The following is a 13,302-nucleotide window of genomic DNA, read 5'->3' on the forward strand; positions in this document are numbered from 1 at the left end:
TTTAATATTGAACATGTTGATCATTGATCATAAAAAAAATTCAGTTTTTTAGTAATTTTTATAGCTTGATATTGATTGTGCAGTAGGGTTTCTGAAGCTCTGTATCATTGTAAAATTAAAATATAACTAAAGAACATTGAATATATGTAGTATAGTAGCAAGGTTATAAAAGTAATAAAATAAATTTTGTCTGTCTTATGTATGTATAAATTTGTGTATACCTTATTATTTACTGGTTTCATCCATTTGGCAATGTATCTACAAGAGACCTCTTTCAGTGTTGCAACTTTTATTCTATTATTATTTTGTCGACTTAAATAAAAAGTAGTGATCGAATCCAGGCTCCTGTGCCGGTGGCATGCAAAAAGTATCCACTACACTCTCAGAGTGGTTGGTGTTAGGAAGGGCATCCGGCTGTAGAAACATTGCCAGATCAGATTGGAGCCTGGTGCAGCTGCTGGCTCTCCAGACCTCACTCAAACCATCCAACTCATGCCAGCATGGAAAACGGATGTTAAATGATGGTGATGATTTATGATGGAAGAGGATTGAGTTTAAACTCAAAGAATAATGTGACATAATGATCAAAAACTGGTTTACTGATTCTGTCATCCTCTTTCACTCTGTTTTGGCACACAATTTTTTATCATACATCAACCTTTACTTTATGGTCAAAGACGATCCCACTATGACCATTCCATCATGTTTATCCAAATAGATCAGGGGCTACTTTATCCGATGTGTCCTTCATGTTTTTTAAGCCAGCAAGTGTGAGTTTTGGGAGATTCAGCTGCTATTTCTAGGTGGTTGAACAGATAACTATTTGGCTTGTTATTAGTTCATGGATGTATGAGCATCCTGTTCAAGCTACTGGACATGTACTTTGAATTATCATGCAAAGTGGCTGAGTATTCTACAGACACATGTGGACAAGTAGAATTTGTCTAACACGTTATGACAAAGCTAGAGTTTTGAATTGCAAAACCAAGCCCATCTTTTGGACTTCCATACACTTTCTATTTTACTAAAATACACTCATAAAGCTTAATCCAAGATGCCATGTATTGTATTGAACCCAGGGCCTCATGATTGCAAAGTGAACTTAACCACTCAGCTATATCTGCATCTATGTGTATGTGTTATCTGGATGCTTTTTGCACTGAATCCACTCTCTAAAGTGGTTGGCATTAGGAAGGGTATCCAGTTGTAAAAACCATGCCAAAACGGACAGCGGGGTCCCTTGGCTTGTCAGCCCTTGACAAACCGTCCAACCCATGCCAACATTGAATGATGAGGATGAGGGTTCTATATTAGTGATAGAAGCATGTCTTTATAACAAATATTAACGTGCTCATCCAACTTAAACTTGGATGTGTTGTTTTAAATCATCTCGTAGGAGTGGCTGTGTGGTAAGTAGCTTGCTTACCAACCACATGGTTCCGGGTTCAGTCCCACTGCGTGGCATCTTGGGCAAGTGTCTTCTGCTATAGCCTCGGGCCGACCAATGCCTTGTGAGTGGATTTGGTAGACGGAAACTGAAAGGAGCCCGTCGTATATATGTATGTGTTTGTCCCCCCACCATCGCTTGACAACCGATGCTGGTGTTTATGTCCCCGTCACTTAGTGGTTCGGCAAAAAGAGACCGATAGAATAAGTCCCGGGGTCGATTTGCTCGACTAAAGGTGGTGCTCCAGCATGGCCGCAGTTAAATGACTGAAACAAGTAAAAGAGTAAAAGATGTTTGAAAAGATTTTGGTCTGGCATTCAGTGACTGGATGTCTATTTCTGTCAAAGTTGAAATTAGGTCAAAATTGTGTGGCACAATAGCCCAATCTGTTGACACTGTTGATCTCTCAATGTAATCTGTGATATTTGATACTAAGCATCTATACAAGGTAATTTCTCTAGGATGATTACTGCTGCTTATGGTGTTTAAAATAACTCTACCAAATTGAGATGTGCAAATTATATATACAGGGCGAGCCAAAATTCATGACTCACTTATTAACCCTTTCATTACCAACCCGGCTGAAACCGGCCCTGACTCTGAGTACAAATGTCTTGTTTTCATAATTTTTGAATTAAAATCTTCCACCAAACCTTAGTCACAATTTATGTTCCTAACACTAGCTGAATGATAACTAAGTTATTTTACTAAATTCTTTGTTATATTTAAAGTAATTGAAAGAAACAGAGCATCTCAAAATAAATACAGTAACGAAAGGGTTAATAATATTTCTTAATATGCTTATTTTATTGTTATAGTATCGTTTAAATTTATTATTTTATTTCTTAATATGTGTATTAATAAATATAACTAACAAATGAGTCATGAATTCTGGCCCACCCTGTACATAATGTAGGGAAGTTTTTTTTCCCCACCTTAGCTCTTAAAAGATCGATAAAATATGTATGGTATATTGGAATTTATGCAATTGGTTATAATCGTATCTTTTAAATGTTAGCCTTTTGTTGCCAGAATTATTTTGATTCTTCAGGTTTTAAATTGTATATTGTAGGAAACTCTAAGCACATTGGACTATGCCCATAGGGCCAAAAACATTCAGAACAGGCCTGAGATTAATCAGAAACTAACAAAGAAAGCTCTTCTTAAAGTAAGTACAAAGTAACATTTTCTATTATATACATATACTTCTATCACCAGACATCTCTCACTCCTCCCTCATTCTACATTTGCCTGCCCCCTCATGCTTTTGCAGTCTATCCACCCACACCTGATCTTCTTTTCTCACATCTGTCTCCTCTCTACTACTATTTTGTTGCTCTTCACACCCACGCTGCCAGTCAGCACATACTCTCTCTGACTTTCTCTCAAACTTGTGTATCATCAAAAACATCCTCAATATTGATCCACCAGTTACTACAATCAGCTCTTTAATCCTACCTAATCTCTGGTCATCGTCTCTCTTATCTTCCCTCCCACTCATATTTATCATTGCCCCCATCTGCTCAACCTTTGTTCATCAAACCGAATACCAAGATATAATACAGCATTAAAAGATCACGCACACACTGATATATAAATGGTGCTTGTATAGATGTTCTATTACAATATTTACCTTTCATCTGAGGGAGAAATTGTTTTTTACTTTTCCTTCTTTTGATAAAGAAACTATGACTGTTGTCATAGAAGGGGTTAGCTCTCAAATGTCAACCTTTTTCTAATTATTTGACACTTTGTCTGAAGTATTTCTAATAGGGAATATCTTACATGTTTCTCCTACAGGTACAGTTTTGTAACTTGTGTTAGCACACGAAACATGTAATGGTTAATAAATGCAAAAACATTTTTTCCAATCTCTTGTTTTGATACATATAATCATCTTCATTTAATGGCTGTCTCCCATTCTGGCATGTGTTGGATGGTTTGAAAAGAGCTGGCAGGCCAGAAGATTGCGCTAAGCACCACTCTGTTTTAGTATGGGTTTTACTGCTGGATGCTCTTCCTAATGTCAATCACTTTACAGAGTGGACATTTATATAGATACACATGTATACCGTAAATCCTCGAGTGTAATCCACATTTTTTCCCCAAAATTTAAAGGTCAAAATCCCTAGTGCGTACTATATACGAGGTTAAAAATGAAAATTATTTTCTAAGCAATATTCGAGTCTTTATTTGCTGTCTGGCTATGTTTATTCAGACGCAATTTGTGATGTCGGGCGCGAAAATACCTTAAGCTAAGCCTGAAAGCAATGAAGTCATAAAAGAATCATCCATAACTTACAGTAAGCAACATTTATTAAACGTTATTACTGTTATTTCTTAATTTTCTGCAAACAAAATGCCGGAGCCTCGTGGAGCTTAGGTGTTTTCGTTCAATAAACACACACAACCACAATCCTCCGACCGCAAGTCCGCTGCCCTAACCACTGGGTCATTGCACCTCCGCACACACAGACACACATATATATAAATAACTACTTGTATTCTTATCTTATATGCCTTGAATTTTATACTGTATATATGTATGTTATTATGGTTGGATCCACAACCTGTAACTTACTTGGGTGGTGTATATATATATATGCCCCGACTGGCCTCTGTGCCGGTGGCACGTAAAAAGCACCATCCGTTCGTGGCTGTTGCTAGCCTCGCGTGGCATGTAAAAAGCACCATCCGTCCGTGGCCATTTGCCAGTCCCGTCTGGCACGTAAAAAGCACCCACTACACTCACGGAGTGGTTGGTGTTAGGAAGGGCATCCGGCCGTAGAAACACTGCCAGATCAGCCTGGGCCTGATGCAGCCTTCTGGCTTCCCAGACCCCAGTTGAACCGTCCAACCCATGCTAGCATGGAAAGCGGACGCTAAATGATGATGATATGTATGTATGACTATGTAAGTATATATGCATGTATATACACTAATGTGAAGGCACATGGCTCAGTGGTTGGAGCATCAGGCTTACAGTCATTAGGTAGTGAGTTTGATTCCAGGACTGGGCTGTGTGTTGTGTTCTTGAGCAACAGAGTTTACTTCAAGTTGCTCCAGTTCACTCAGCTGTAAAAATGAGTTGTGACGTCACTGGTGTGGAGAAGGGAGGTTGGTATAGATGGACAACTGTTGGACTTGTGCCTCAGAGTGGACCTTTCTTGGTGCAATCCCATGGTTATTCATGGTCAAGAGGGGTCTTTACCTTATATGCACTAATGTATTCATAAGGTGTAGCATTCTTTCCTTCCCTAGTTTATTTGTTAGTAATGATGGGAATATCTTTTACTACAGGAATACACCAATGAGATTGAAACGCTAAAGAAAGATTTGCTTGCAGCTCGGGAGAAAAACGGCATATTCTTGGCTGAAGAAAACTACAAGTATGTGGCTTTAACTTCCATTTCAGTATCTCTTAACCCTTTAGTGTTTAAACCGGCCATATCTGGCCCAGATATTCTACATGTTTTACATTCAAACGGGCGATATCTAGCCTCTCACACCTAACCTACATTGATATTCTAAAAACAAACAATCACATCATTGAAACCTCAAAGCTATAAGATAATGTATGATTAATTCAAATCAATTTGAGTGAAAAATTATTACATTTAACAGAGTAATCTGAACACTAAAGGGTTAAATTTTATTCCAATAATTTTTTTTGTTTTAGAATTCTTTTTATACTCCCATTTTGCAAATGATCAACATGTCACAGTAAATAGCAGACACAGCAACACATCAATGATGTCTAAACAACACCATTGTCTCTCTCAGAGTGGCGTGCTATTTTATGTAACTCCAAGGTTGTTGGTCATTTCAATGGTGTGTATGTGTCTGGAGCTTCAACATAGCTTGTATTTATGGTGGGACACTGATGAGGGGAAATGTACGATTACATACTGTTTCTGCTTTTATTAGGTAATCATTTTGGCATATGGTTGAAACACGTGTATGTCCTATAAAGCATATTTTCATTTCTATTATTTGGCTCATATTCTGCTCTCTAGCCTGTCCAGAATTTGATGCTCCACATTGTATTACGCCGGATTCTGGAGTGGATTGTGGTGTCTACTATTGAGCCTGATTTTGTTTATGCACTTTATTGTACCTCCTTTTATTGATATTTGTGTATAGATATATATTCTCTCTCTCTCTCTCTATATATATATATATACATACATATGTAGTTGACCCAGTAGAATGACATGCAAAATTACTACTGGCAAGGCTAATTAAGAATGTAGAGAGTGAAGATTAATTAGCGTAAACCATTTAGTTAGGTGCTTTACTATTTCTATAATTTTTCCATTATGTACAAGGAAATAGCAGTAATATTTCCAAGCAAGAATAAAATATTGAAGATAAAATTTGATTATATCATCAAGGATTATCAAAAATAGAAGGAAAAAATAGAATTCCTCTCTCTCTCTCTCTCTCTCTTTCTTGTCTTGTGCGTCTCTTGGCTTTCTTTTTAATTTGATATCCTTTATAATCTGCAGTTCCATGGTTACAAAAATTGCTCAGCAAGAAACAATGACGAAAGAAATGGAAGATCGAATTACAGCATTGATAGAAGAGAAAGACAAAGTGAGTCATTGCTAGTATTTATACTAATATTCCAGGAGCCTGTTGTTTCATCCACTTCACCTGGCTGTTTTCTAAAGTACCTTTTGGTACCAACCAGCCCTAGACAACTCTTGGCTCTGTTGTAATACAAACTTCTTGTTTTAATGTGGTCTAAATTAAAACCTTCCATTAAAATTTCAACTTACTTTATTCCAAATGTCAACTTAAAATGACAGTTGTGTTATTGTGTTTTGCATTATTTTCAAGATTAATTGAAAGAAAAGCAATTTTAATTTCAAGAAAAATATCGCAATGGAAAAGTTAAGTGTTAGACAGAATTGTTTGTGCTGATCAAAAATTAATGGAAATAGTAGTTGTGATACCAGTGCCGGTGGCACATAAAAGAACCATCCGAACGTGGCCGTTGCCAGCGCCGCTTCGACTGGCCTCCGTGCCGGTGGCACGTAAAAAGCACGCACCCACTACACTCGTGGAGTGGTTGGCGTTAGGAAGGGCATCCAGCTGTAGACTCACTGCCAGATCAGACTGGGTCTGGTGCAGCCTTCTGGCTACCAGACCCCAGTCGAACCGTCCAACCCATGCTAACATGGAAAGCGGACGTTAAATGATGTTGATGTTTAGTCACAGATATTTGTGCTCTGAATTCGAATCTTACTGTGGTCAAGTTGTCCTTTAATCTTGCTATGGTTGATTTAAAATAAGAAAAAAAAGTGCCAATCAAGTGCAGAGCTTGAATTAACCATTTTGTTACCATATTTTTGCTAAGATATACTTTCTTCATTTCAACTAATTTTGAAAATAATGAAAAATCTATGAAAGTAACTTTGTCAATATTGACCTGGTTTTTTGGAACAAAAGTTGAAATTTTGAAGGAAAGTTTTAACTGGAATCATTCTAAAGGAGGAAATTTGTATTATAGAACCATGGACGTTCTTGGTCAAGTTGCCATCAAAATGGGTTATTATTACTATAAAATCATCTCAAATGTGAACGAAATTTTAATATGGTTAAATTGCCTTTGTGTTTATTAAAAAAATGTCTTGTACTGTTTATGATCAGCTTGAAGGAACATGTAGCCTGTGAGTTGTTACAGATGATGGCTATTTATTGCTAGCTGTTGTAAGGAACTTTTTTATATTTAGTTCAATATCAACTTGGTTTTTATTTTTCCTATGCACAGATACAAGAGCTATTTGAGAAGGTTGATCGCCAATTGGAAGATACAACAGAAACCTTGAGTGTCACACAGAGCCAATTAAGTGATACCATGCGCAACCTTACGAACAAAACTAATGAATGTGACGAACAGAAGTTCCTGGTGACGGAACACGCGAAGACTGAATCTGAGCTCTATTCTCGTGCTGAGAAGGTAGACAATACCATTTTTTTTCTTTTCTTATCAATATCTTGTTCTGATTTTCTTTGAGAAGTTGATAACTCTCACTTGCAATAAAATATTCTTTCTTAGTCTGAGCGGAAAGAGAAATGTATGTGGCATTATTGTAGTACATGGAAGACTCTGAAAGAATTTACTTGTGATTACCAAGAATTGACACAGGACAACTCCTACACTCTCTCTTAATGTCTCTTTGTCTCTCTGTATTTTTTCTCTCATATATCTAACAAAAAAAAACTGTTTGGCATTTCTTCTACTTCTTAACTGATTTTACCATCCGTGTGCTGAATAAGAATAATAATGAAAGCGGAGTTGTAAGAGTGGCTATGAAGTGGAGAAGCTTGCTTCCAAACCATGTATATTCAGGTTCAGTCCCATTGCATGGCATCTTGGACAAGTCTCTTGGCCAATCAATGCTTTGAGAGTGAATTTGGTAGATATAAACTGAAAGCTCATTGGTCATATACATGTGTGAGTGTTTGTGTCCTACATGTGTGATAGTTGTAAATGAGTGCCAGTCATACAACTGAGGTTGTTTTCAGTCTAATTTGGGAACCATGTCGGGCCTATCACGAAATATATGATGACTAAAGTCATCACTGGGATACTGTCATGTGTTGTTTGCTTGTTTCTACTAGTTTCCATATTATCAAGGGGGCAGAGAGAGAGAGAGATAAACAGATGGTGATAATGTATTTAGTAGGAACGGAAAATGAAGGGGAAAAAAACATAGATGTGTGTTGGGTGTGATGTTTTGCTTTTTGTTTCCTCTCGTTTCGGTTTTTTTAACTATTACTTTCTCACTCCATTTCCGAATGCAACAATATTGCAGCTGTTATCCACAGCAGATGACTCCACATCGGATGTGTATGGCCTACACGCGAAGCTGGACCGCAAGAAGGCGGTGGAGAGCTGCAACAACAAACAAATGACAGACTTCCAGCAAAAGTTCCAAGCTTCTCTTGAAGGCATGCATCATATAACTAATGATATGATGGGTTTTGTATCTAAATTCCATGATAACAACACTGCTCAGCTGAGTAAGTTGCATTTTAGCATTGTACAAGTCTTTCTCACTCAACTTGCCCGTCTCTTCATGCCATCTCCCCTCTCCATGCCACAACTTCACGACACCCCTCTCCTCGTCATGACCTCGTAAATCCCCTCTCTCCTCACCATGACATTGTAACCACCTCTCCTTGCCATGACCTTGTGACCACCTCTCCTCGCCACGACCTCGTGACTCCCTCTCCTCGCCATGACCTTGTGACTCCCTCTCCTCGCCACAACCTCATGATCCCCTCTCCTCACCACAGCCCCCCCTCCATCTCCTTGCCATGATTTTGCTACCCTACCCTACCTCTCCTCGCCACGACCTTAACCCTTTCGTTACTATATTTCTGACCAAAATACACCCCTCATGAGTTTCAATTAAATTCTAAAATAATCATGAATTTAGGCTTGTTTCATTAAATAACTGCAACTTTTTTACTTATCAACATATTAATATGATATTTGGAACATAATTAAAGAAAGGGTTCTTAATCAATTCTATTACATAACTTTTGTCTCAAAGTGACTTTAATTACAGGTAAATCCAGGTAAATTGAGCAAAAGGTAAAAATATTAAAAGTTTGTTTAAACATCACCATAGAAAATGAATCATCAGCTAATATTCAAATGGGTATGCAACAAAATTTTGATAAAGAAGAATTGTGCACATCACTAGATCATCAGTTGAATTTAATGCACAACAAGTGTACCATAAAGGTGGAATAAACTGAAATCCACTGCAAGTTTGACCAAACTAAAGAAATCGGTCAAAAAATAATAAACGGCTCTGGTTATGGTATAGAAGTGATAAATTCTAGACCACATCATTCCCTAGGCCATGCTGACTAACAATAATTTTTCCTGTATAAAAACTAAATCCACGCAGTACCCAGTATTTGCTTCACAAATTTTCCGAACTTTGATCCCCCATTTTGTGTTTGCGTAAATTTGTTTCCGCATTGATCACTTCAAACAATAACTTCCAGACCACATCGTTCCCTAAGCCATGCTGACTAACATTAGTTTCCCCTGTATAAAAACTAAATCCACACTACCCAGTATTTGCTTCACAAATTTTCCAAACTTTGATCCCCGATTTTGCGTTTGTTTACAATCTGCGTAACAGTTTGCTTCCACAGTGATCGCTCCAAACAAGCACACTGAAAAAATAAAGTCTAATGGTTTCGCTTCCTAAGAAAGACTATAGATAAACTATCTCCTCAGAAAAATTGCTAATAAAAACATTTTTAAAGTTTTTTACTTCATTCCGATGTAAAATTGTCTTTGCTGTCGCCGCTTTGTTTCTTCAGAATCGCTGCTTCCAGTTTCGGATACAGAAATATCCCATTCATTCTCAAACAGCATGTGCTTTTGTACCTCATTCATTCTTTTTCTCGATATCTCCCTATTTTCCGTTGAAAAAGCTTTAAATTTGGAATCAATGCTTGATAACATGAAACTCCTATCCATTTTCAAAGTTGAAAAAAAATCGATGTGGAAAAAAATCTCCCAAAATTCACTGAGTTCAGATATCACTTCAAGCAATGTCGGATACTATAAGTCAACTATTTACAAAGTGAAATCACATGTTTTAACGAATGTACCAACGAGATTTGGGTTCAAATTTACATTTAAATAACAATAGGTTCTCTCGGCCGGGTTGGTATTATGAACCTATAAATTTTTCAGCCGGGTTGATATTATGAACCTATAAATTTTTCGGCCGGGTTAGTAACGGAAGGGTTAAAAGAAAATATTGATACTGAATTTGCAGTCAGACAGGCAGCAAAATGCCAAATATTTTTATATTGTTTTGGAGCCATGAAGATTTATTCCATTTATAACTGCTTTTCTTATTGTTCTTTTAGATGGTCTACAAGAAGTTCTGGCAACCCATTCTGGCAGCATGTTAAAGTCCTGGTCCAATGTAGTAGAGAATGTAAAGAAGCACACAGACCAAATGAAATCTAATAAACGGAACGAGTTTGAAGAGACAAACACCTTTTTGAATGAGACTACCACAGAAGTCACAAACATGCAGGTATGGTGTTTGCTCAAGAAATAGTAAAAGATCTTTTTATTCCAGAAAAATTCAGGAGTGGCTGTGTGGTAAGTAGCTTGCTTACCAACCACATGGTTCCGGGTTCAGTCCCACTGTGTGGCACCTTCGGCAAGTGTTTTTCTACTATACCCTCAGGCCGACCAAATCCTTGTGAGTGGATTTGGTAGATGGAAACTGAAAGAAGCCCGTCGTATGTATGTATGTGTGTGTGTGTGTGTATATATATATATGTATGTATGTTTATGTGTCTGAGTTTGTCCCCACCAACTTAGCAGTTCAGCAAAAGAGACCGATAGAATAAGTACTAGGCTTACACAGAATAAGTCATGGGGTCGATTTGCTTGACTAAAGGCAGTGCTCCAGCATGGCCACAGTTAAAATGACTGAAGCAAGTAAAAGTACAAAAGAGTAACCACAAAACTAATGGAGGGATAGTTGACAAGGAGATATCAGCAAACTTGCCCAGTTGCAGCCAAACTGCAGCTGTGATGACATTGTCCATACCTGTAGCTCAGTGTCATTTTTGTAAACACTCACACTACACACATTTGCACATGTGTGTGTAGATTTGGCTTTGTGGTCAAGAAGGTTGCTTCCCAACTATGTGTCCTTGGGTTCAATCCCACTGTCACTTTAGGCAAGTGTCTTCTACTATAACCCTAGGTCAACCAAAGCCTTTTGAGTCAATTTGTAAGGCAGAAGGAAATTGAAAGAAGCCTGTCTTGTATGTGTGTACCCTTGTTTCATCATTATGTGATGACAGTAAGCAAGCATCACCATCATCCAAGCAATGCTGTTCTTCGTCAGTCTCCTGTGAAAGACATGTCTGATCATGAAAAATATTCCCTTGCTTAGAAATGGATGAGGTTAGTGACAGGAAGGCATCAAGCCAACGGAAAGCTGTCTCAACAAATTCCATCTGACCCATGCAGGCATGTAAAAGTGGACTTTAAAATGATGTTATGTGTCATTAAATACAGAATTTATGAGGTTAGCTACTTCAAGTTACACACTTGTAAAGTACAGTATGTGGGTGTACTTATATAAGGCAGTAAATTATAGTGAGGTCGGTTTTGTCTTTCATCCTTTAAGAGTTGATGAAATAAGTACCAGTTGAGCACTGGGGTCAGTGTAATTGACTGGTCTCCTCTTACTAAATTGTCCGCTTTCCATGCTAGCATGGGTTGGACGATTTGACTGAGGACTGGCGAACCTGATGGCTGCACTAGGCTCCAATCTTGAGCTGGCAGAGTTTCTATAGCTGGATGCCCTTCCTAATGGCAACCACTCCGAGAGTGTAGTGGATGCTTTTACCTGCCACTGGCACGAGGGCCAGTCAGGCGGTACTGGCAACGGCCACGCTCAAATGGCGTTTTTTTACGTGCCATCTGCACAGGAGACAGTCCAGTGACACTAGAAAGGATTGCTATTATTGAGGTTGGGACTTGGCAGAATTGTTGACATGTTGCAGAAAATGCTTAATAACATAACTTCCTGTCAATTTTGCCTTTCATTATCTTGGGTTCGATAAAATAAAATACCTGTCAAGTGCTGGGGTCAATATCATCATCCAGTGTTTTAAGTCTGGGTTTTGTCTACATTAACGGGGGTGGCTGGATCTACCTCAATGCCATAGCAACCAAGGTAGGCAGGTGCAGCCCACTCCAACCTTTGGGCTGGCTGGTGCCCATTCTCCTTTGCTATCATGAGGCTTTTTTGGAGCTGGATTTTCTACAGGGAGCATTCCCTTGCTTACCCCCAACCTCAGTTTCTAGACATGAGTGGTCCCGTGACCAAGGCCTCTACCACAATTTTAAGAAATGTGATGAAAAACTACTTCAGGAAGGCAGGTATGCTACCCCCTTTGAAGCCCCCCCCCTATCCAATATATTCAACTAATTCCCTCCCACTAGAATTGCTGACCTTGTGCGAAAATTTGAAATAATTATTGCTTTTGTTGTTCATTAGGAAAACAGCGTTGACCACTTGAAAGCTATTGATTCCGAACTAGTGTCCAGTCTGCAGTCACAGATGAATGCTCTCCAGTCGATACAGACACTGAGGTTGCAGGTTAAGCAGCAGTTGGAGAAGCAGGTAAGATGAATATTTTCTTTAACTTTATAGCTTTTAAACTGACCAGTTCCGGTACTTCAGCATTTCTATTTACCGGATTTTACTTGCAAACTTTAGGCGGCGAGCTGGCAGAAACGTTAGCACGCCGGGCGAAATTCTTAGTGGTATTTCGTCTGCCTTTACGTTCTGAGTTCAAATTCCGCCGAGGTTAACTTTGCCTTTCATCCTTTCGGGGTCGATAAATTAAGTATCAGTTACGCACTGGGGTCGATGTAATCGACTTAACCCCTTTGTTTGTCCTTGCTTGTAACCTCTATGTTTAGCCCCTTGTGGGCAATAAAGAATTAAGAAACGTTAGCACACCAGGGGAAATGCTTAGCGGTATTTCGTCTGTCTTTACGTTCTGAGTTCAAATTCCGCCGAGGTTAACTTTACCTTTCAACCTTTCGAGGTCGATTAAATAAGTACCAGTTACGCACTGGGGTTGATATAATCGACTTAATCTGTTTGTCTATCCTTGTTTGTCCTCTCTGTGTTTAGCCCCTTGTGGGCAATAAACAAATAAACGTTAGTACACCGGACGAAATGCTTAGTGGTATTTTGTCTGCCATTACGTTCTGAGTTCAAATTCTGTCGAGGTTGACTTTGCCTCTCATCCTTTCAGGGTCGATAAAT

At 38.5% G+C, this 13,302-nt stretch overlaps 1 protein-coding gene across 2 annotated transcripts in view; it reads left to right on the forward strand.

Annotated features, from left to right (window-relative positions):
- LOC115219111 (kinesin-like protein KIF11-B) overlaps positions 1 to 13,302 on the forward strand; it is a 49,803-nt gene that overhangs the window by 15,950 nt on the left and 20,551 nt on the right. For both annotated transcript variants that reach the window (XM_029789185.2, XM_029789186.2), the window contains exons 10-16: positions 2,520 to 2,615; positions 4,748 to 4,836; positions 5,956 to 6,043; positions 7,224 to 7,412; positions 8,272 to 8,479; positions 10,361 to 10,533; positions 12,523 to 12,648. In XM_029789185.2, coding sequence (XP_029645045.1) covers positions 2,520 to 2,615; positions 4,748 to 4,836; positions 5,956 to 6,043; positions 7,224 to 7,412; positions 8,272 to 8,479; positions 10,361 to 10,533; positions 12,523 to 12,648 — 969 coding nt within the window. The remainder of the gene's footprint in view (positions 1 to 2,519; positions 2,616 to 4,747; positions 4,837 to 5,955; positions 6,044 to 7,223; positions 7,413 to 8,271; positions 8,480 to 10,360; positions 10,534 to 12,522; positions 12,649 to 13,302) is intronic.

The sequence above is a fragment of the Octopus sinensis genome, linkage group LG14, assembly GCF_006345805.1.
Source record: "Octopus sinensis linkage group LG14, ASM634580v1, whole genome shotgun sequence".
Taxonomy (NCBI): Eukaryota; Metazoa; Mollusca; class Cephalopoda; order Octopoda; family Octopodidae; genus Octopus; species Octopus sinensis.